The sequence below is a fragment of the Clarias gariepinus genome, chromosome 25 (assembly GCF_024256425.1).
Source record: "Clarias gariepinus isolate MV-2021 ecotype Netherlands chromosome 25, CGAR_prim_01v2, whole genome shotgun sequence".
Classification (NCBI taxonomy): domain Eukaryota; kingdom Metazoa; phylum Chordata; class Actinopteri; order Siluriformes; family Clariidae; genus Clarias; species Clarias gariepinus.
The window spans coordinates 5,360,159-5,383,071 of record NC_071124.1 but is presented as its reverse complement, the minus strand read 5'-3'; the positions used below and the strand labels follow the sequence as shown (position 1 = coordinate 5,383,071).

The following is a 22,913-nucleotide window of genomic DNA, read 5'->3' as shown; positions in this document are numbered from 1 at the left end:
GCAAATGACCGAGCGAGCAGAGAGACTTCTTTTTGCAAATCTAAACGGCTCGCACACAGTCGTGGCACTCCAGTGATTTGCATGCAGGCTTTGAGAGTGTGGTGCTGCGAGACACCGGGCCTCCGCTCTGCAACTAGAGCGCATCGCTCCTGGAACACGCTTTTGTACGAAATCTATCCCCTGACCTCGTCGTCCTCGTTACCTCTCGCGGTCGCACATCTGTTAATCAGTTCAGGCTGAGAACTAAGAGAGCGCAGCTGATGCAGAAGTCTGAGGAGGAACCACGACTTCCTCCAGATGACAGACATAACGACGCTAAACATTTACTCCTGTAAATCTCCATCCTACGCTTCATGCCATGTAAATCAGGAAGTCCCCTGTGAAAGTCTCACTTTAATGACCAGCTTGATAACACATTATTATTGTTATTATTATTATTATTATTATTATTATTATATAAAAAGAATTCCTCACATGTTGTTTATTGCTCGTAATCACAAAGGGGGACCGAGGCTGAATCTCGGAACTGGAGATAAAACAGATATGTTTAATGGCTCGTATATCACACTGGAGGACGGTTAGGTTTAACTTCCCTCACAACGTTATTGTGTTTCCCACCGAGCTGGACTTCCCTGTCTTGCAGAATGCTATAATTATAGTCGTATAATTCTGGTGTTATGGTTAGGAGTCGTGGGTGTCATGATTCGAAACTTTCACATAATGAGAATAAGGTATAAAATTATACAATTAGGTATAAAAACGATTCTTTTGTCTGGCAATCAATTAGTCTATGACCACACCGACTCCAAAACCTAATAATAAAAAAAGTTAAATTAATTTTTATATGCTATTTATATATTGTTTGTATTTGAATTAAGTTAAATTCCATTCGATACAAAAAACTTTATTTATCACCATGGGGCAGTTTAAGGCAGCAAAAACAAAGAGGTAATTCCTCTATAATAATATCTTGCAGGTTGTGCACTCTAACCTATTCACTCAGTAAAGTATCCTGTGTAGTACGAGCTAATTGTTTGCTTTGTTTGTTTAAACGGGTAAAGAAGTTTTATAACATCATATCAGGAATACTAATCGAATCGCTTCATGGAGCTCCATACAAGAAGGAAACGCTGGCGGTAAAAACATTCCTCCCGACATCGTGTTCTGCGTATCGAAAGCCTTATTTTTAGGAACCAATCACAGACTTGACTACATCACATGTTCCTCCTCCTCCTCTGCCTCCAGACATCAGTTTGCCCCGGCGTATTTTATGTGAAACGAATGTCTTCTTCATCATCATCTTCTTGTTGGCAGCGGTTGGCCTCCAGTAAGTTAAATCACCGCCATCTGTAGATCTGGGTTGTTCTATTGAATGTCGTCTCCAAAAGAATGTACGCTAAACTCAAACACTAACAAAGCACCAAGCGTTATAGTGAATTAGACAGCGGCAAGCAATTGGGGGGAAAAAAACTTGTACAGAGTGTATTTATCTGTCAGGACAGGATGTAATGGACCGTCCTTGTGCCAGGATTCGTATCTGTCTGCTGTAAAGAAAGTCGAGGTCCTGAGGTTAGAACCTGCCGTGTCCTGCACATTACCAGCCTGAAGTGAATCGATTCTGATTCATTTTTATTTTTTTTTATCCTAATGTGGCAGAAATCAAAATTATTCTTATTTTTTAATAACCGTCTGAAGGACAAAATGTAATTCTTTTCATATCGGATCTGAATTATTTTTATACGCGGCCCCAGATCGGACACGACTGACGAGATTTCATAGCGGTGCTAGCAACAGCTGCTGAGACGGCTAAAGCAAGACGTCTGGCTTTCTTCCTTCTTCTGGACCTCAACAAACTCCTCTGACTAACAGCTCGTCATCCTCCAGAGCACAACCCCCAGGCTCGCACAAATATGACTCGGGTATACAACCCAGATGTCACTCATCGATGCGCGCACGCGTGCCGTTTTAAAGGGCGGACACGTCCGCGTTCGAGTCAGATCAAAGTCATGATTATAAACGAGAAAAGCGCACGTGAAAAAATTCTGACTTGAGCAATGTGGCTCGTAACGTGAACATTAGTCCTGCCTTGTCATGATGGTTAGGATTAGTCAGTGTACGTCTTCCTGTTTGAGTGGAACTGGTGCTGAAAGTCTGTCAGATTTCTGTTGTGTTAATAAAGTCACGTCGCTGCTCGATGTCTAGAAGCTACAGGGAGGATGTGTGAATTCCTAGGCCTCCAAGTTTTTGTCATGATTGTGAAAAAAAAATAAAGGCAGAATGGTGTGTGCAGGATAAAACGAACCCCACAGCTGGATCAGACAGACATCCCCATCTGGCTCGGACCTCTCCGTCCAGCGTCTTGTCAAAACATGCTTGCGCAACTCCTCTTTCTGTTTTCACAATTGTTTTGTTTTTATACCATCCAGGGATCAAACTCTTAAAATAAAATATTAAAAGTCATGAGAAACTAAACACAATATAAAACATGTTATTGTGAGCTGCATTGCCTACGTCGGTACTGGTGCAGTAGCTCGGGTTGTGGCTTTGCAAAACAAAAATCACACTTTCGGATCATCTTACCAGGGTGTTTCTTTGTGTGTGTGTGTAGAACAAAGAGAAGGAGCGCATGAAGGAGCGGGAGAAGGAAGCGCGCGAGAGGGAGGCGCGCTACAGCAACGGCCACCTGTTCACCTCTCTGACCGTGTCGGCCACCACGCTCTGCTCGGCCTGCAACAAGAGCATCACGGCCAAGGAGGCGCTCAGCTGTCCCAGTGAGTCTCACACTCATATACACACATACACACACACACGTTTTACTCATGGCTGAACTTGCGAAAGCAGAACACATTGATTAGAATAGAATTTTTAGCGTTCATGCTGTCCTGATATCCATTGGTCTGTTATATCATATCGTACAGTACTCTATCAGCCTCAGCATCTCTCTCCGTATCATAATATACTTACCTGGCCGAGGGGGAACACAAGTCACTACCTGGGTTTGACTAAGCCCACAGGGAAGAGCCTTCCACTGGATAATTACTGCACTGATTAATAAGCTGCTGCTGCAACCAGGTATTTAATTGAACCCTAACTGATGTAGTGAGAAGCTTCTCATTTCTTAAATGTCAGAAGACATATCCTGTGGTTGTGGTGAAGGTGTTACTTTCAGCAAGGTCAAATAATAGTCCTGCGGAAAAGCAAAGAAAACAGCGAGACGAGGAGATGAAACTACTAAAACTGGATTGAGAACTGTAAAACGCACTATTTTATATAAAAAAATAATAATTCTGTAAGGATAGCGGTGAAGCATCATCTCCGAGGAAAAAATGTGGTCGGAAAACCATCCTGACTGGGAGAAAAAGAAGAAAAATAAGCACCGGTAGAACTCACACCGATGTTTAATAGTAACAGTAATGAAGGGATTGGGACTAAACAGCTGCGTAGATTTGAGACAAAGACCACTCATCAGTGAGACTAGTCTGGAAAAAAGCCCTCAGTTTGCTAGGGAGCATAAAGTATTAGACGGTGAAGCATCGGAAAAGAGGTCATGTGGTCTGATGAGTCCAGTTTTACGCTCTTCCAGGGTGGATCAAGGCGGATGAAGTCCACTGTACAAGCCTGTTGAGACGGTATTAGGATCTGTTCTGTTGGTCAGGTTGGTTATGTGTCCAAAGAATGTAGTCAGCTGACGACCTGAATGTCCTGAATGACCAGGGTACCCCATTTAATGGATTTTTCCCTTTTTTTTTTTTTTTTCCCCTGATGACACGGGCATATTCCAAGATGTGACGAGAAGATTCCACAGACTCGAAAATGTTTAAAAAATATTTTTTAGGTTTTTTTTTTAAAGTAATTTTTATAATGTTTATTTTATATTTATTTAGGATTTTTATTATTCATTTTTTATATTTTTATTATAAAAATATAGATATATTCTTTGTTAGATATTTATTATTTTATTTTATATATATATATATATATATATATATATATATATATATATATAATTTTATTATTTATTTTAGATTTCTTGGGATTTTATTGTTTTATGTGTTTTATATGTGTATTATTATTTAGTTAAATTTTTCCATTTTTTAAATAATTGTATAGGTTTTTTTATTTAATTATATGAATATAATATATGCATTTTATATATATATATATATAAATTTCTGAATATAATGTATAATAAGAGATCGTACTGTACTAATGATGTGTACAGAACAAAAAGACCTGAAATGGTTTTATATGGAAATTCCTCAACTGCTAGTAAAATAAAAACGACGACCAGCTCGGCCTTTTTTTTTGGTTTGGTTTTGTTAGCGACACGCGCGATTCTTATCACTGTTTAACTGTTGATGGACTGTCAGTTAAAGGATTTATTAATACACTGATAGATTAGCATGTTAATGAGGGATGTTTGAGGCACCAGCTTAGTGTGTGAGAGGTGCGAGTGTGACATTTGTGCACACTGTCAGGGAATTTACACTGTGTGTGTGTGTGTGTGTGTGTGTGTGTGTGTGTGTGAAGTAACGTGCGATTTGTCATCATTCAAACCGTCTAGGCATCCAGTGGAGAGTGCCAGATCTGTGTGTGTGTGTGTATAAGTGTGAGTAAAGGGGGGGAGGGGATAGGAATAAGGGCAAAATGTAAGTATTCTGACGGGAAAAAATGAGAGAGAGGGAACGAAAGAGAGACAAAAAGACAGATAACAGCCGATCGAAGCAGACTCAGAGGCAGGGGTGCAAACTGCCGGGATTCGCCACCTCCGTGCTGCTCCCTCCCTCTCGCCACGCCATCACTTCCCCTCCCTTCCCTCGTAAAATCAATCCGCTGTTGAGCCGCAGCTCCGCCCACCGCCCGCCGCCCTCCACCTCTTTTCGTCCTGCACCACAAACGCACACGCGCACATACAATGGAGTCAGTGTGCGAGGCGCCTGCCTCCATCTCCACCGCGCCACAGGAACAGCTGGGGGATAGAGGGATGGAGAAGGGGAGCGCAAACAAAGAGAGGGAGAGGATAGACAGATACATAGCTGGAGAGATCGAAAGATGGAAAAGGAAGGAAAAGAGAGGAAGTGATCGATCCCAGGAAAAGAGACAGAGATGGTGTGTGTTAGGAAAATTGCTGATCAGCAGGAATTTTATGCTGATGTTCTAAAAAAAATGTTTGTGTTTTTTTTTTTTTGCCATCATGTGATTTGTCAATATTGATAGCTGATTAGATGTTAATAACAAAAAAAATATTTCAATAAAGACGATTAGATTGAAAATGAATGAGAGAGAAAAACAGAAACCAGAGAAGCAGGTTATTTTTTATCTTTTACTGTTTGCTGTGTGGGATCAATGCGTTTGTTTACTAACTATTTACTAACCCGTTATTAACCGTCTGTTTACCCGTGGTGTTTGCTTTACCCGAAAATAATCCTGTGATCTAGCATTCGTGTCAATAAAGGATAACTGATCTAAACTGAACCGAAAGGAGAAAACACAAAGAGAAAGAGAGACAGAGAGAGAGAGAGACTGTTATTGCGATACACTTCACACTCTATTAACCCAAACACTGTGAAAAAACCCCTGCGATCTGCTTCTGTAATGTTAGTATCGATGTTACTGAACATACAGTAAGAGATAGAATGATGTCCTGGTGCAGGGAGGTGGAGAAACCCGGTGAAGAGCTCGGCGCTGTTCGGCCTGAATATTAACATCTTCATATTGTGCCTCACGTACTGTCAGGATAATCTGTGCTGCGGAGTTAATAAAACATTAATTACGTCATTAATAATTTCAGATTAATATCAGATTCTTTTGGCCGGTTTTGCGCTAATCGATGACGTGCTTGTCTGCTAAACGAAGGGCGTTACACTTCATACGACTCGACACGTCAAAAAAGGTTAAACACGTCAGGACCTGAACCGTGCGTAACGTGATGTCTCGTTATGTGCTCTTTAGCTCGAAGGGGAAGCGGAACAGCAATTTTAGACCCCAAGATATTTTTATTGTAGTGTTTTTTTATTTATTTTTTCTGTTATTTTATATGTTTTTAATTTTTTTTTTAATTATTAATTTTGTTTTTTAATTATATTTTATGTATTTTATATATTTTTTAGGGTTTTTTTATTTTTATTTTGACTTTTATTTATTTTTTAGGCTTTTTTTGTTAGATATTTCATATTTTATTTTATATAAAATTATGATTTTTTAAATTATTTCTTTGGATTTAATTGTTTGTTTTATATGTGTTTAATTATTTAGTACATTTTTAAATCTATTTAAAAAAATATTTTATAGTTTTTTATTTCATTATATAAATATAATATATGCATAAAATATACAGTATATATATATATATATATATATATATATATAATTTGTATAATATTATTATTATTCAAATATAATTAATATAAATTTTTCAATATAATATTAAGATTATATAATATTAAGTATTTAAAATTAAAATGAATTCCGTAATCACTATTCTACATTGTTGCATTAGTTTTCTATATAGATTTGTTCATATATATTTTAGAGGGGAAAGAATAGAGAGTATTTTTGAAGGAAATGATATTTCAATTAAAGAATAAAAACACTTATTTTAGAGAAATTGGGGGGGGGGCTATTATGCTTGTGTCCATGTCACTAATTTAATCATGCACAATTTGGCAACAAAATAAAGCGTTTTTTATATAAATAAAATTATATTATAAAAATTGTGTCCTTTGTTAAACCCTATGAAAGGTGCATGTTTTGTGGAGTGTTTTTTGCTACGCACATCAGCCACAGCTGACTCTCATAACCTTGACACGTCGTGGTTACGAGGTAAGAGATAGGCGGAGGGCGGGAGTGATGCAGAGAGGGGGGATGGGAGGACAGCGAGGAACCGTAGTGGAGCCAGTAATTGCGTACGTCTCTTGCCAAAGGGACAGATGTGCGAGTGTGTGTGTGTATAATCCATACTGTATACTGGTGCAGTGGCGTCTCTGAACGTGTACAGGAATTCTACTGTAGCAAGGGCACTCGGGGTAAAGCCTACATCTCCAAACCAGCCCCCGGAGGGCTATTGATTCAGCCCCAAGGGTGTAATTATATTGAAAGGAGGTATTGGACTTGAAAGGAGGCTGGACGTGCTGAATAAATTATGGCTGATGAACCGTGGAGGAGGGAAGGGGTTAGGGTTCTAGTGTTTACTTTTTCATCAATCAGTGTGTGTTTATATACAAATCACTGAAGAAAAGTTTTATTCATTTATATACATAATACATAACCAGTATAAATATACATCATAATTTGCATTAAGAATTGGGGATGATGTCACCTAGGTGCTGATTAGATTTGGATTGCGATAAAAAAAAAAAAAATAATAATAATAATAATTCTGACTTAATAAATGTTTTTTTGTTGTTGTTGTTTGTTTGTTCATTATTAGATTTGTACAATTCTAATTAATTTGTCTCAAGTGACTATCTTTCTAACAGGATTTAAAATATTAAAACTTCTAACAATAGTTCATAAACTATGAAATGCTTTATAACTTGTCAATAATTGTTTAAATGTCACAACCCGTTTTTGTTTCCTGCCGAGCTTCTGTTTGACACTCCAGTCCAGTAGGTGGCAGTATTGCACTAACCGCTTATAATCTCGGTGATCTCTCTCTCTCTGTCTTGTCAGAATAAATATACTTGTTTAAAAAATTTTAAACACACTTAGTCGTGGTTTGACCTCAACATGTATATACAGTACATATACACGAGCGCTGTTCAAGTCAAACCCGGACTAAGTGCTTATTATTATTCATTTTATTTATATACTTATTATTATTTTGAGCAGTATATATGCACTTTTTGTGAATCTTTGCCTCTAGCTGGGGAAACGAAAATTAAAAAGATGGCTTGTTCTTCTAGTGAAAAAAGTCACTGCTGGAATCTCTTAATAGTTCTCCTCCCCATCGCCCTGTTAATCTGGCACACGGCGATTATAGCACCATTATGCACAGCATTATGAGACGTTTAAATGCGGCGTGTGGCGCTTTTGTTTCCCGACTCTAAAACTGGGTTTTTCTGCACACAGTTCGCAGCTGCCACTCTCCGACCCCTCCTCCCAAATCGCCGCATGTAATCCAGGGACAGCGTGAGAGATTAACACACGTCTGTCACAACGGCATCCTCCAGCTCTCCCTCACACACCCACACACACACACACAATCGTACACATGACTACAAAGGCAGGAGCGCTCCAGAGTTCATTTACTCAAGTCTCTTATTGATTACCCCACTTTGGAAGCGGTATCGACGTTCAGCTTTTGTGTTGCAAGAAGCAAACGGGAGTGAATTGCAGCTCCCTCTGGGATCGTCGGAGTCAGAGTCAGACAGAGCTGTCGAAACCCCATTTTATATTCGTACTCACAGTCGTATTTCAACACTACGTGTTCGATTTCAACAAATCCAGCATTTTCGAGCCACGTGTGCAGAAATCACCATGCCGAATAACGTAGACAGCGCCAAAACTTTTGATTTTGTTTCGCAGAGTCTGAGGGATCAGATCAGATTAGATTCAAACCTTGGATTAGATTCTCTTAAGCTCAGTAACACTCTTTGTCCATTCCTGTACACTCTTTGTAGATTACTATGTTTGAAAGTAAGAACGAGACGGATAGAAGCTGATGCGTAGCTAGTTAACTGAGAAGCCTCGGCCATGCTTGGTTACGGTTGCTAGGTAGGTCAAGTTTCACGAAAGGTTAAAAGGTTTCAGGTAGAATGTAAGTGCGGCACGTTGGGAAAACGTTATCTTCGTTATCTTTGACTGATGAGAGTAATGGGCGGAGCTACTGTTCGAGAACACGGCTAAGCCGTGGCGTTAACGCTAACACTGTGTAAATATTCTGTTAACAACCTGGAACACGACGAACAGACCAGTTAGCTTAAAAGCTAAAAAGAAAGACGCCGGTTAAATTTTTTCCCGACTTTGATGAAAGTACAACATGAAAAGCATGTGCTCGCGTTTTGTTTTGTGATGAGCCGCGAGCTTTATCCGCGAACAGACAGGACGGCTTTTAAGGACAAAAGGATCAGTGGTGTCTCATCCCGGGATGTATGAATAGCGCAGGATTGTTTCAGCCATGTTGATTTGGTTACTCAGGGCATGGTGTGTTTATTTAGCGTTGGTGGAGCTCTGTGTGTGTGTCTGGGAAAGGCAAGTACCAGCGCAAAGGGATAAAATGTGCGCGCATGAATGGGCCTTCTGTGCTTCTTATGACAAGCTTTCTAAAGAAAAAAATTTTTGGACGCTCTTATTGCGCCGTGCGAGACGGGTGTGTCCTTTCGTCTGGTGGAAACCAGACTTGTGCCTCAAGACCGCGCGCGTACGAGGTTCGCATCTCTATGTTTAGCGACGCAGCCGTGTTGGCGGTGACCGCGCACGAAACAAACGAGCCAAACCTTCCGAGCTATAAATGGGAAGAAAATGTAGACTTTTGAGGCCAGAGGAGCGCTGACACACGGACACACTCACCCCAAGAACGTTTTCGTCTGGGATAAAAATAACACTTTTATCTGTAGATCAGGAAGTGACCTCATTATTTGCACCCTAAGAAAGTCTTGTGTATTTTCCCTCACCTCTCAGTTATGTTCAACAACGAAACTGAAACCTTTCTGTCAGGTTTCAAGGTTCACATCTTCGCTTGTTATAACTGCGATGCAGGAAATAAAAAAAAATAAAGAAAGAAAAGAAAACTTTCCCTGTTTTAATTCCCTTAGATCACGTTGACTTACTCATGGTACATCTGACCCCCTGATGAAGGGGTTATTCCGCCCTTGTCAGGCCCCCTGTGACACCCAACCCCACCCGGACCCCTAATCGCTGTTTAACTGTTCTCCAGCCAACCCTTACACACTTCCTGCCGCACAAGAACAACTTCCTGTCTACAAAACACAGCACAGGAAACACGCTCTCTCTGGAACAATGTGGAGAAACGAGATCTCGGGTGACGGGCAGGAGGGGGTCGGAGGGGTGGGGGAGAGAGAGAGATGGAGAGAGAGCTGAGGAAGGTCTTTCTTTTGTTCTTGGTTTCTTTGATCCTGAATGAGAGATGACGGTTTGAGAGATTGGCAGCGGCGATCGAGACGAGCACGCCGCTGTGCGATGAGCCTCCGAAAGCTTTCGAATACAACATGAAAAGGCTGATGATAACGAATCGACACGCGCCAGACTAATCGTTCTGGGAAAGGGTTTCTCTTTTGAAAGCTTTTCGCTAAACTCAGCACGATTCGATGAAAAAAAAAAAAGAAAAAAAAAGCTTTAAGTTTCCCGACTCACACGTCCACCCAGTATGTCAAGGGTGTTCGAGTTTTGTTTCTGGCTTTATTTGCTTAGAGACACGTAGCTGACTTAAACCTCTCCAGTCCAGTAGGCGGAACTTTAACTTTACGAAAGAGAAAGTTTTTACTTTAGAAAAGATTTATATTGTAATTATATTTAGGTAACCTTCGTGCCCCAAGCCTCCTGGGATAGGCTTCAGGCCCCCGCCACACTGAATACGAGATGAAGCGGTATAGACGATGCGTGAGAATATTTAGGTAAACTTACGATCTTTAAATTGTCTAAAATAAACTAATTTTTTAAAAACAGATGGTAAAAACGCTTTGCATCGTGGCATAAGAAAATCCTTGCAGTATACACTTGGTTTTCAAAAATTCTTTTCACTTTTTCTTCTTTCGAGTTAATGGACGGTTCAGCGCAATACTGCCACCTACTGGACTGGAGTTTGGAGCAGAAAATTGGCTGTTAAAAAAAAAAAATGCTTATCGCTCTGAGAGAAGGTTTATTAAATACCTTACATAGTTTTTAACACTTCAAGAGAAAAAAACTTTTACGCTGGAACGATTATAAATAAATTGAGCTTAATAAATGTGACTTGCTATGAAACATAGATCGTGTAAGAACATCGGCCATGTTAATCCCTGTCGATGAGCTGTTGCTATGGAAACAATAGGATAGACCGTGTCTGTTATGATCTATATATCCATATATGGCTTCTCTGACAAGATAGATAGATATATATACAATAAAAGGAGTAAGGATAAAAGAGATTAATAATTAATATAGGTGATCAGATGTTCAGTTGAGATAATAAAACAGCTGAGATCAGGCACGGTTGCGCTTTTTGCATAAATCTATTTAATTTTATTGACTAAGGTTGAGATGTTGCACATTACAGCTGTTTTGTCTTGCGTACAGATTGTGCAGTCGGGGATAAATCATCAATCTGTAAGAGATTATCAAAGTTCCTGCGAAATGTGTAGATGCGAGTGTGTAAAATGCAAATATTTCCTAAGATTCAGTGACAGTGAAGCCGGTGTTTTTCTTCACACTCGCACGATCAGTCACACGTCTCGTGGTTAAACCTTAAAGGCTCGTCGCTGTGCTTGATTACATCTTAATTAACGATCGTCCTGTTACACGCGTTTATATATCAAGTACCAAACCATAAATCCTTCCCTTTCGCCCGAGCTCTGATGATCTAGAGCAAAATTCCATTTCACTTTCTGATCCTCTGGTTTGATTTATGTGTGTTTTGTATTTTTGTGGCCAAACAGATTTACAGTGTATTAACCCCGTCTGTAATGTGATCTCTAAAGAATTCTAAAAAAAAAAAAAAAAAAACAATAAAAGCTTTAGATTTTTGCATTGATTTATTAACGTGTAAAAGTTCTCTCTGCGTATAATATAATACTCCATAATTCTTGTTGTTTTTGTTTTGCAGCTTGCAACGTCACTATCCACAACCGATGCCGAGACACGCTGGCCAACTGCGCTAAAATGAAGCAGAAGGTACGAGACGCAGCCAGGAATAATGGAGGGATTTCTGAAAAAAAAAAAAACACAGCACAGAAAGCTAAACATCACCCGAAACAGCTGCTAGGCTTAATAAAGGGGAGAGAATGTATCTGCTAATTTGCTGAATACTTACACAAAGACAAGTTTTTTTATTCTTACACGTCCTAAAAAAAAAGATATTTCAAAAAACACTTCCCTTTTTTCTTTTTTTTCGATTAAAAAAAAATAAATAATTTTTTTTAGTGCAATCCTTGTTTACGGTGAAATCCAAATATTTCACCGTAAACAAGGATTGCAATAAAAAAAAAATTTTTGTTTTTTTTTTTTCAAAAAATTTTAAATCGCTGTTACTTGTTCTTGTTTTTAAATTAAATGACTGATGTACCTAAAAGCGAACTCCTTTAAAATGTCATAGACAGACTAAAATTCTGAGCGGTTCACTGATATAACTTTTTATTTGTTTTTGTTTTATAAAACTTGACCACTTTTAAAACTTAAGATGTTCAAGTGTAAGATAACTCCCTCTTACTTTGATGATTGCACTCAAGTTCTAAAACCTTAGCAACTAAGTCGTTGATGCAACACAGGATGCTGTGCTCCCTGTCAGTTTAGATAGTTTAGATAGCACCACCTGCAGGATTATATAGGAACTGCAATATTTTCCCACCTGAAATGCAAACTTATGCAAACACACAAAAAAAAAAGAATTTTGGAGAGTCAGTGTGATGATGCATGATTTGCTGTACATTACTGAATCTCTGCTATACATTTATACATATTTCATATATCAGTTTATTTATATTTATATATATTTTTAGGGAAAACAATGTGTATTATTGCTTTTCCCTGTGTTTTATTAATATATAAAGACTGAAGTGATCTCTCTCTGGCTCTTGCAGCAGCAGAAGTTGGGAGCGAGAAACAGTTCAGCTCTTCAGAATGTGGCTCTCCGCACCAAAAGTAAGTGCCTCCCCCTCTTTTTCTTCCTGAACATACGCCTTTGCTTTTCTGGTGTTCTGTTGTTTTTATCTCCTCCCGTTTGAGCATGCAGTGTTTAACACCTCCTTCATCCTCCGCGAGTAGATCAGAGGAGCCATACTGTCTCCTGCTGGTTGTTTAGTCTTCCTACACACACACACACACACACACACATGCTGCGCTAATTAATATTATTATTGTTATTATTATATAATATTTAGGGATCGCTTAAGGGAGTTAAAAATCTCATAGCTGATGAAGATCCTGTTTTCAAGCCGTAGAAAAAAAATAATTAATCTGGCACGTTACTGAGAAAGTGCGAACTTTTCTATTACTAAGATTTGCTGACACTGGACATTACTTTAAATTAATATCTTAATTAACAGATAATTACACATTCGTTATGAATTAGCGGATGTGCCCGCGACTTTATCCGTGTGGAATTTAACTGCACACTCATAAGCGCGTATTAAAAACAATTGCAGCTCCATCTGTTGAATTTTGAGATGAAGTAATGATGGGGCGACACATCAAGATGTTTTTTTTTTGGAAGTTTTGCCTGTCTGTTTGTCTGTTTGTTTGTGCACACATCACGATAAAACTACTAAATGAATTTTAATAGGGTTTTCACAGGTGTATTCAGCCAAGCTTAAGGTAACATAGAGGCTCTGTTTCATCAAAATCGGCCCACGAAAGGAGAAGATATGCTACTTTAAAAATTTTGATTGTAAACGCCCTTCTTTACTTTTATGTATTAAGATGTACTGGTCAGTTAAAATTCGTCTGTTGATTTGCGATAACTATACACTTCTAAAATTCCACACAAATGATGTCGCAGGCACAGAGTGTATTAATATAAGGACATTTCAAATTGCAAAGTATACCAGTGAAAACCCCATTAAAATCCGTTAAGTAGTTTTTAAACGAAACAAACGAAAAAAAAAAGTTCTAAAATAATCTTGATGTGATCTGTTACTCATTACTAATTTTTTTCCCGTCTCCCTCCCTTTTTCTCATCTTTCAGCTCCCATCATCAAGGAGAGGCCGAGCTCGGCCATCTACCCCTCCGACAGCCTGCGCCAGTCTCTCCTCGGGTCCCGGCGAGGACGTTCCACCCTGTCTCTCAGCAAGAGCGTCTCCACCAACAACATCGCAGGGTGAGCGGCTGACCTCAGAAAACCTCGGCGGGGAAACGAAACTCCGTCTCTTTTTTTATTATACGTAGGAATCTTAAAACAAGAAGTTTAAAAAAAGCACTTCCAAACAATCTAGGAAGTTTTTTTTTGTTTGCGCTTCGAGTTTGTGGTCTTTTTTAGATTATTTTAGATTTTTAGAATTCTCTGTTATTCTGCGTCTGTAGAAATCTGAACGACGACTCTCCACTGGGTTTGAGACGAATCCTGTCTCAGTCCACGGACTCGCTGAACTTCAGGAACAGAGCCATGTCCATGGAGTCTCTGAATGATGACGGTGAGACAGACAAGAAGACCGTCTGGTTTTTATTATAACACACCTCTTGTTTCTTCTTTTCATCAGCGTCACGTCATTCTGTCGTCTCTTTCCTCACAGGAGAGGTGTATTACGCCTCCATGCTGGAGGAGCTGGAGAGGGAGGGCCGGGACTTCGTGGCAGACTCGTGGAGTTTGGCGGTGGACGCGTCTTATCTGCAGACTCACCGCAAAGACGTCATCAAGAGGCAGGACGTCATCTACGGTCAGTCGGTCTAGTCACCACCTGGCACTCGTGGTATTCTAGCGTCTTCATCAGACGGCGCCCTAAAACTAAAGCATGCGTTTCACCACAGAGCTGATCCAGACCGAGCTTCACCACGTGCGAACGCTGCGCATCATGGAGGGCGTGTTCCGGCGCGGCATGCTCGAGGAGGTGATGCTCGAGCCGGGCGTAGCGCACGCCGTCTTTCCGTGCCTCGACCAGCTGGTGGCGCTGCACTCCCGCTTCGTCAGCCAGCTCCTAAGCCGACGGAACCACAGCCTGGCGCCGGGGAGCGCCAAGAACTTCACCATCCAGCAGCTCGGGGACGTCCTGGTAGAGCAGGTGAGCGTAACATGACCTCATACTGTAGCACGCTCAACGCACCACATCATCTCAGACAGAAGAAAGTGTCTCACCCAGACTGTTCTCGTCGTCCAGTTTTCAGGCCAGAACGCAGACGAGATGCTCAAGTGTTACGCCGAGTTCTGCAGCCGCCACCTGAAAGCCGTGAAGCTCTACAAGGAGCTGCTGGCACGCGACAAACGCTTCCAAAACTTCATCCGGGTAAGGAGCGAGGGAAATTAAAGAAGAAGAAAAAACAGTCTAAGTTCTTTGAATTTTATGATCAAGGTTTTGTTTTTCCCTAAACAGCGAGTGAGTAGAGGGTCACTCCTTCGTCGCCACGGAGTCCAAGAATGCATCCTGCTGGTCACACAGCGCATCACCAAGTACCCAGTGCTGATCCAGCGCATCCTTGATAACACAAAAGGTGAAATCCTGTCTTATCGCTATAAGTCTTAGCTGTTATTAATTTTTTTTACCATGGTATGGTTAAATTCTTCGAATGCATTCGTCCAGACTTGATCGACTAATCAGATCTGTCTGTGCGCGTTTCCGATCCCACAGGTAGCGAGGAGGAAGCCGAGTCTCTGACGCAGGCGCTGGTTCTGATCCGTGAGCTCCTCAGTTCTGTGGATCAGCAGGTCCAGGAGCTGGAGCTGACTCAGAAGCTGCAGGAGATCCGGGCTCGCCTGGACCCTCGCGCCGAGACCGAGGTGAGGGGCGGAGGGGTGTTCCGAGGGGGAGAACTGCTCCGGAGAAGACTCCTCCACGAGGGAACGCTGCTGTTAAAAACCGCACAGGGGTCCAGACTCAAAGGTAGGACAAATATACTAACTAGAGGCAAAGTTTCGCAAAGTGTCTGGAAATGTTGAAATACATGAACTGAACAAAAAGAGTGCGACGGCATTTTGATGCATTACACTGTTTATTCTTAGAAGGATTTCTAACACTTGATTGTTTAACATGCTATTTGTCTTTGAGGAATCTCAGAGCTTTTTCTATCATTTCTAAGGAAGCCTGATTGTGAGCCAGACTTTCTGAGAATCGCTGTTTATTTTCGCAGACGTCCAGGTCCTGCTGATGACGGACATCCTGGTGTTCATGCAGGAAAAAGACCAGAAATATTTTTTCCCCTGTCTGGTGAGTGAAAGCTCGGAAACCTGGAGGCCGTTTCGCCTCGCTGTTTGAATAAGGATTTATTCATTAATTTATTTTAATATACAGAGCAAACCAACAACGTCATGTCTGCGTTTCTTTTTATCTCCCTGTAAAGGACAAGCCTTCGGTCCTGTCGCTCCAGAACCTGATCGTCAGAGATATAGCCAATCAGGAGCGAGGGATGTTCCTCATCAGTGACTCCACCCCTCCGGAGATGTACGAGCTGCACGGCGCTTCCAAGGAAGATCGGAACAACTGGATGAAAATCATCCAGCAGGCCGTGAGCAGGTCAGTAACCCAAACTTCATGTCATTTCATCCTGCCGTAACATATACAGGTTTTGTACGTCCATATTTTAACGGTTCAAACCTTCCTCTTCCGCAGATGTCCCTCCAGAGAAGATTTTCCTCTGATCGAGACGGAGGACAAAGCTCTCATGCGTAGACTCAGAGGTCGGTGTCTAGACGAGTCATGTTCACTCACTTACTCCCACTCATCTTCCATACCACTTTATCCTGTATTCAGGGTCACGGGGGCCTGCAGTTTATCCCAGGAGGCTTAGGGCACAAGGCGGGGTACACCCTGGACAGGGTTCCAATCCATTGCAGGGCACACACACGCACTCACACACTCATTCACACACTACGGGTTGTTTTGGGAACGCCAGTTAGCCTAACCTGCATATCTTTGGACTGTGGGAGGAAACCGGAATACCCGGAGGAAACCCACCAAGCACGGGAAGAACATGCAAACTCCATGCACACAGAGCCGGCAATCGAATCCGGACCCTGGAGGTGGAGTCCTGTTCATATCACTGAAAAAAAAAACATTACGTGATGGGAAATCTAGTTTAACGCCGCATTTAACACAGTTCCTGTTTTCGGACCCGGGAAAACTGTTCAGTGGGAAATATGAGTCAGTCCTGATATCTTGACTTCAGACCCGGAAATGATGCCGTCAGCCACATAAACATCTGATGTGTTTAATCTTACTGTCTGAATTTTCGTGATTATTTCAGCTTATATCATGAATTCCAGAATTCCTTCAGATAAAACAAATCTGGAATTTCCTCATTCCTTTATATTTACATATATATATATATATATATAATATATATATATTTTTTTCTTCTTGTCTTTAGCTGATATTCAGCAGAAGGACCGTGAAGTCCTTGAACTACTACAGGAGCGCGTGACCCTGTTTTCAGACCTGGCAGAGGTCACTGGAGGTCAAGAAATCACGATGCCCACCAGCTCTCGGAACGTCTTCAGAGCCGACACGCCGCACGCACCGCAGGCTGAGAAACTCCTCAACAACGCCATTGCTGAAGGTCTGACAAATAAATAAAGTTGTTTTTTTTACGCGGACAAATTGTACAATTATGGGAATTTGGATTCACCCTTTTTTTTTTATCTAGTGGACAGATTAAGCGAACTGCTTCTCGGCTCCAGCGTCGAACTTCCTCATTCCTGCAGTACCAACACTGACCAGAACCACACGGAGGCGCCAGTGAGCAGTAAGTCTTCGCCCTTTCTGATCACAATAGTAATGTTTTAACAAAAAAAAATTGGTTTTTTTACTGGACATGAGTTAATGTTTTTTTGTTTTTTTTTTTACTTTTTTTCTTTAAAATATAGACGGAGAGACGATTTCGGTAAACGGAAGTCACGAAGGGAACAGTACGTCACAAAAAGTAAGACATTGTTGGTAGAGCTCCAGACACAATCACTCTAGATGTGTGAACCAGAAATATCCATGCGTGCAAAAGTTTACACACCTCTAGGACAAAACAGTACCGAATCATTTCGAAAATGGTCATTTTGTCTATTCTAAGGTTAAATTTCCTCAGAACTGACAAAGCGACCATTTCCCTGGTCCCGGGGGACCATCCGGCATCTCTAGGGCCTTTCTGAATGTAATGAGATTATTATTTATATCATTATTACGGATGTTAAGGTTACAATTCGCATTTACAATTCACATCTCATCGACTAGTTCAAAGGTTGTTCGTACTTTGGAAGGAGAACTTTTCAGAACCTCTGACACTTTCCAAGTAATTCTGAACATTTCTTTTTTTTTCTGCAGGACAGAAACGGAAACCAGCTGCAGGACAGAACTTCCAATGAGGTACAGATTTTTGTCTATCAAATTTTAAAAGAATAATTCATCATGTAATGTGTTTCTCAATGTCCAAATCTTTGCTTTTTTTTTTTTTTTAGGAAGTTTGCCAAAGACTCGTAAACCTCAGCACGCATCTCCACGCACTACAGGTCAGTCTGAGACACAGTGCAGCGGTTATCTCATGAGATCTCATGTTTTTTCCCCACTAGATCAGTTTGAAATTTCTCACTTTCCACCCTGTCTTTAGGCAGCAGTTATCAGACAGGACTCCATCCTGGAGCTGTGCATGCGAGACGGCTCTACCTCCACCTCCTGCTCCACGCCGACCACCTCCACCCCCAGCCCTCTCGGCTCCGCCCCCCTGCGTCTGAGCCGCTCGCTGTCGGGTAACGCCCTGATGGATGGTGTGGTGCCCGGGGCGGGCACCGATCAGGCCTTGCTGCAGAGACACTACACCCTTATGCATGAGGAGGTGTGTCGCCTGCGCCCGCTCGAGGCACGGCTGAGGGAAAGCGAACGGGCGAGGGCGCAGGTGGAGGCGCAGATGAGAGAGCTGCAGGGCACGCACAGACGAGACAGCACGGACTCAACAAGCTCACAGGTGAGAGCTTAGTGTGTGTGTGTGTGTGTGTGTGTGTGTGTGTGTGTGTGTGTGTTACTTTTAGTTATTGTTTAGAAATACTGAATATATTGAGTAAATACTGAGTTATTAAGATATTATGAAATAATGAAGGTTTAAAAGCGGTTATGGTGACAAATCAAGTCAATAAGTGCAATATTGAGATATTAAGGTGGAATAGCGAGTCACAAAGGTGACATAGAGAGTCAATACCGAGACAAAGCAAGTCACTAAGGTGATATAGTGAGTTTTGAGGTGAAAGACAACTTGGTGGTTGTGGGATTTGAACCTGGGACCTTCCGAACTGTAGTCCAATGCCTAAACAGCCACCCCTGACCGCATTAAGGTGACGTAGCGGGTCATTAGGGTGACGTAGCGGGTCATTAGGGTGGCGTAGCGGGTCATTAGGCTGACGTAGCGGGTCATTAGGCTGACGTAGCGGGTCATTAGGCTGACGTAGCGGGTCATTACGCTGACGTAGCGGGTCATTACGCTGACGTAGCGGGTCATTAGGGTGACGTAGCGGGTCATTAGGCTGACGTAGCGGGTCATTAGGGTGACGTAGCTGGTCATTAGGGTGACGTAGCTGGTCATTAGGGTGACGTAGCGGGTCATTAGGGTGACGTAGCGGGTCATTAGGCTGACGTAGCGGGTCATTACGCTGACGTAGCGGGTCATTACGCTGACGTAGCGGGTCATTACGCTGACGTAGCGGGTCATTAGGGTGACATGGCGTCATTGCGAGTCGTTCAGTTGAATCATTGAGATGAAATAGTGAGATAATATGGAGAAATAGTTAAATCAATACAACCTATCTTGAATCAGTGGGCTATTAGGTGGAGTATTGCCCGTTAAATTGATCTAGTGAGTAATTAGTTCTGTGTGTGTGTGTGTTTCCTTGCAATGCTAACATTCTGGTTAATGTGACGTGCGTGGCTTTAACAGCCTCTCTTTTCTCATCCCTCAGCGGAGAGGAAGTGACGGGGGCCACATCCCCCTCGCCCCGCTGGCCTGTCAGGAACCGGACCAGTTAGACGGCGTTCAGGAGGGAAGTGAGGAAGAAGACTCCGAAGAGGAGGAAGAAGTGCGGATTTCGCCACGCTCGGACAGTCCCAGAGGTGAGCGCTGGATTCATTCAGCGTGAAGAATATCGTCTGTAAAACCCTAATTCTCCCACTGGAATTAGCGGATAGTCTAAATCTAGAAATCTTTAATAAAATGTTATTTATAAAAATCAATGAGCAAGTCTTTGTATGAACAGACAGAAGTTTAGATTCCCATGTGTGTATGTCTGTATATCTGTATGTATGTGTGTGTGTGTGTGTGTGTGTGTGTGTGTGGGTGTGTCCAATTGTAAAGTTCCATCACTCGTTCTTTCTGTTTACACTCTGGGTGGGTGCTGCTATTCTCCGTCAATATTTAACCCGCTCCTCCATGTACACACACACGCCTCTATCATTTGAAGGATGACAACACAGACCGTTTCATCAACACACACGCACACAAACTGAGACGCACCCACTACCTTTGATCACTAATGGTTTCATGTTTCTCTGTGTGTGTGTGTGTGTGTGTGTGTAGATCTGCAGGACATCCCAGAGGAGAGCGAGTGTATAAGCGAAGCTCCGGACGGTGACTCCAGTCACAGTTAACATCAGGTCCAGTCCGAATGCCCCGCATACGAAAACGCTACACGACGCCTCCGCTCAAGGAGACGAGAAAAAAAAAAACTTTCTCAGGCTTCTCAAGGACGAGATTTTCGAAGCGAAGCGGAGAAAGAAGGATTCTAAGGACTTTGTCTTTTGCCTTTATACTCATGGACTCGAGCAACATTTGTCTTAATAATAATTTATCTCAGAATAACCTCTCCTATCATGAACTGTAGCCTACGACTGCCTGCCTTTCTTTAGGGTCTCCAAGCACTAAGTGCACGGAACACTCTTGTTTATAATAATTTTTACTGTTTAGTAGAAATGACTGAAGTTTAAAAAAAAAAAAAAAAGAAAGAAGAAATAGATAAGATGGATGGAATCATGATGAAATCATGTACTGTATGTTCATCATTTATAAACGTGAAACCATGCACAAACATGGACATCGTAAAATAATTTATAGAAGTCGTTAAATAAATAAAAAAAGACGTTTTAGGCAAAATTTTTATACTTTTATATGCAAAAGCTTTTCAGCTCTGTGGATGTTTTCAAGAATGTGAAGTTTAGAGAAGTTCACAAATATGACTGACCCATAATCGAAGGAAGAAAAAAAAACAATAATAATAATAATAATAATATTTAATAAAAGGAGACCAAAGTTCGTTCGGCAGTTAGTGATGGAAATCATAAATTATACGCTCTTCTATAGATTAGACGACAGTGATCATGTTTAGTACGTTTTTTTGGTAATGCATGTAAACATCAGATATACACACTCTCTCTTACTCTCCCCTTCCTCTCCCTTCCTCCCCCCAAGACACAAGAAGTGTTATGATCCATCAGCCCATAATCAACATTTTAATCCACTTCATCCTGCGTCGTTGTTCTGAAGTAGACGGACTAGCTGAAACTCATTACTGGTCAATGAAGGGTTTTTTCTGTACTTTGTGTATATTATGTATCTGTATAAATATTTGGAATGTTTTGGAAAAAAGGGCAAAAAGCTCAAAAGAATGACCTTGTATCTTAGTGTAAACCTTGTATCTTTTTTTTTTTAAAGACTTTTATGTTGTAATTTTATTGTTTTTATTACTTGAACTTACCTGCTTGTTGGCATTGTGCTGTTAAAATATACTGTAGGATTTACCAAATTTTTGTCTTTGTTGTCCTTTTATCTTTGTGTGGCTCAAGAACGCGGGTGTGACGTTGAAGCACTTTATCGCAATTAAAATGCAGAACGTTTAGATTTTTGTATGTCAAAAAATATTTGATGCCTTCATGGAATTTGAAAGCTGGTAATCAGAGGCTAATGTAGATAAGATTTTAAATAGGTAGCTACCTCAATAATGTTTCGTAGCTATATTGAAATTATTTAAATAATATATAGCAATAATTGGACCAAAACAAAATTATTGTTCGCTCTTAACCTGTGATAAAAATGTCCTAAAATGTGATCATATGTGGAAATCAATCAATTGGAAAAAAATCGCATTTGAAATATTTTTTGGAAAAAAATATTATTTGTATAATAATAATAATAAAAATTTGATCAAATACATTTAAAAAAATCATCAAAATTGTAAAAATAAAATTGTCCAAAGGTATGACATAAAATATGCTTTTTTTTATTATGCATAAAAATGCATTCACATGAAAAAGAAAATCACACTAAATAAAATTTAAAAAAATAATTATTTTGCATATTTTTGTTAAAATAATAAAAAAAATCTGATCAAATTCAATCTATTGTGCAAAACGTTATGCAAAAATAAATAAAATAAATAAATGAGGAATCATAAGCAAAAAGCAAATGAGAATAAATAAATCCTGTTAACATGAGTTGTTGGGGAAGAAAGTCGCATGAATAATAAATTTCAAGGCGTGTTCAAGTCAGATCGAGACTTGTGATAAAATTTCTGGTGAAAACTTCAAGCACAGAACGGCGGTGTGACTCTTAGCTGTGGAAAAACCATTGAATAATTTAAATGTTTTAAAAAGTCGTTGATGTGAACATTCATAGAGTGGAACACCTGACTTCTTGAAAATCTACGAATAACTTGTCGATAACTTGCAGAAGAGATGCATCTGTCTGTGTGAACTGTACACACAATCATTCACCGACACAACGTGAACATTACAGGAACTCGTCTGGGAGTTATTGCCACATCTCCTGTACACTCCAATTATTTCAGGAGTTCCTGGGAGGCCAGTGTTTCAGGTGTTAAGCAGGCAGTTCGATCATGTCTCTGGCCTACTGAGAAAACTTTCGACCTTTTTGGTATCTAAAGCACTAGTGAAACACTGGGATACGTGTGTTAGTGTAGCAGGGGATTAAATAGAGAAATAAAGTGAGATTTTAAACTTTCATAACTGTTTTGTCATTCTGCACAAAGTCCCGGGTTGACTTGAACGACTGACTTCTGCACAAAGTCCCGGATTGACTTGAACGATTTTGTATAAAAAATGATTACAAAAATCATCATTTCAGTATCAAC

General features: G+C 40.7%; 1 protein-coding gene across 5 annotated transcripts in view; it reads left to right on the top strand.

Annotated features, from left to right (window-relative positions):
* arhgef2 (rho/rac guanine nucleotide exchange factor (GEF) 2) overlaps positions 1–21,569 on the top strand; it is a 52,865-nt gene extending 31,296 nt beyond the window's left edge. For 4 of the 5 annotated variants that reach the window (XM_053486526.1, XM_053486528.1, XM_053486530.1 and 1 more), the window contains 21 exons: positions 2,609–2,771; positions 11,762–11,829; positions 12,735–12,795; positions 13,838–13,970; positions 14,174–14,283; positions 14,383–14,526; positions 14,618–14,868; positions 14,965–15,090; positions 15,178–15,295; positions 15,433–15,684; positions 15,932–16,008; positions 16,142–16,314; positions 16,411–16,478; positions 17,168–17,356; positions 17,444–17,542; positions 17,664–17,719; positions 18,112–18,153; positions 18,246–18,296; positions 18,395–18,748; positions 19,734–19,884; positions 20,348–21,569. In XM_053486526.1, the coding sequence (XP_053342501.1) occupies positions 2,609–2,771; positions 11,762–11,829; positions 12,735–12,795; positions 13,838–13,970; positions 14,174–14,283; positions 14,383–14,526; positions 14,618–14,868; positions 14,965–15,090; positions 15,178–15,295; positions 15,433–15,684; positions 15,932–16,008; positions 16,142–16,314; positions 16,411–16,478; positions 17,168–17,356; positions 17,444–17,542; positions 17,664–17,719; positions 18,112–18,153; positions 18,246–18,296; positions 18,395–18,748; positions 19,734–19,884; positions 20,348–20,418 (2,757 nt within the window). In that variant the 3' untranslated portion in view covers positions 20,419–21,569. The remainder of the gene's footprint in view (positions 1–2,608; positions 2,772–11,761; positions 11,830–12,734; positions 12,796–13,837; positions 13,971–14,173; positions 14,284–14,382; positions 14,527–14,617; positions 14,869–14,964; positions 15,091–15,177; positions 15,296–15,432; positions 15,685–15,931; positions 16,009–16,141; positions 16,315–16,410; positions 16,479–17,167; positions 17,357–17,443; positions 17,543–17,663; positions 17,720–18,111; positions 18,154–18,245; positions 18,297–18,394; positions 18,749–19,733; positions 19,885–20,347) is intronic. The other variant, XM_053486527.1, reaches the window with a different exon arrangement.
* The last annotated feature ends 1,344 nt before the right edge of the window (positions 21,570–22,913 follow it).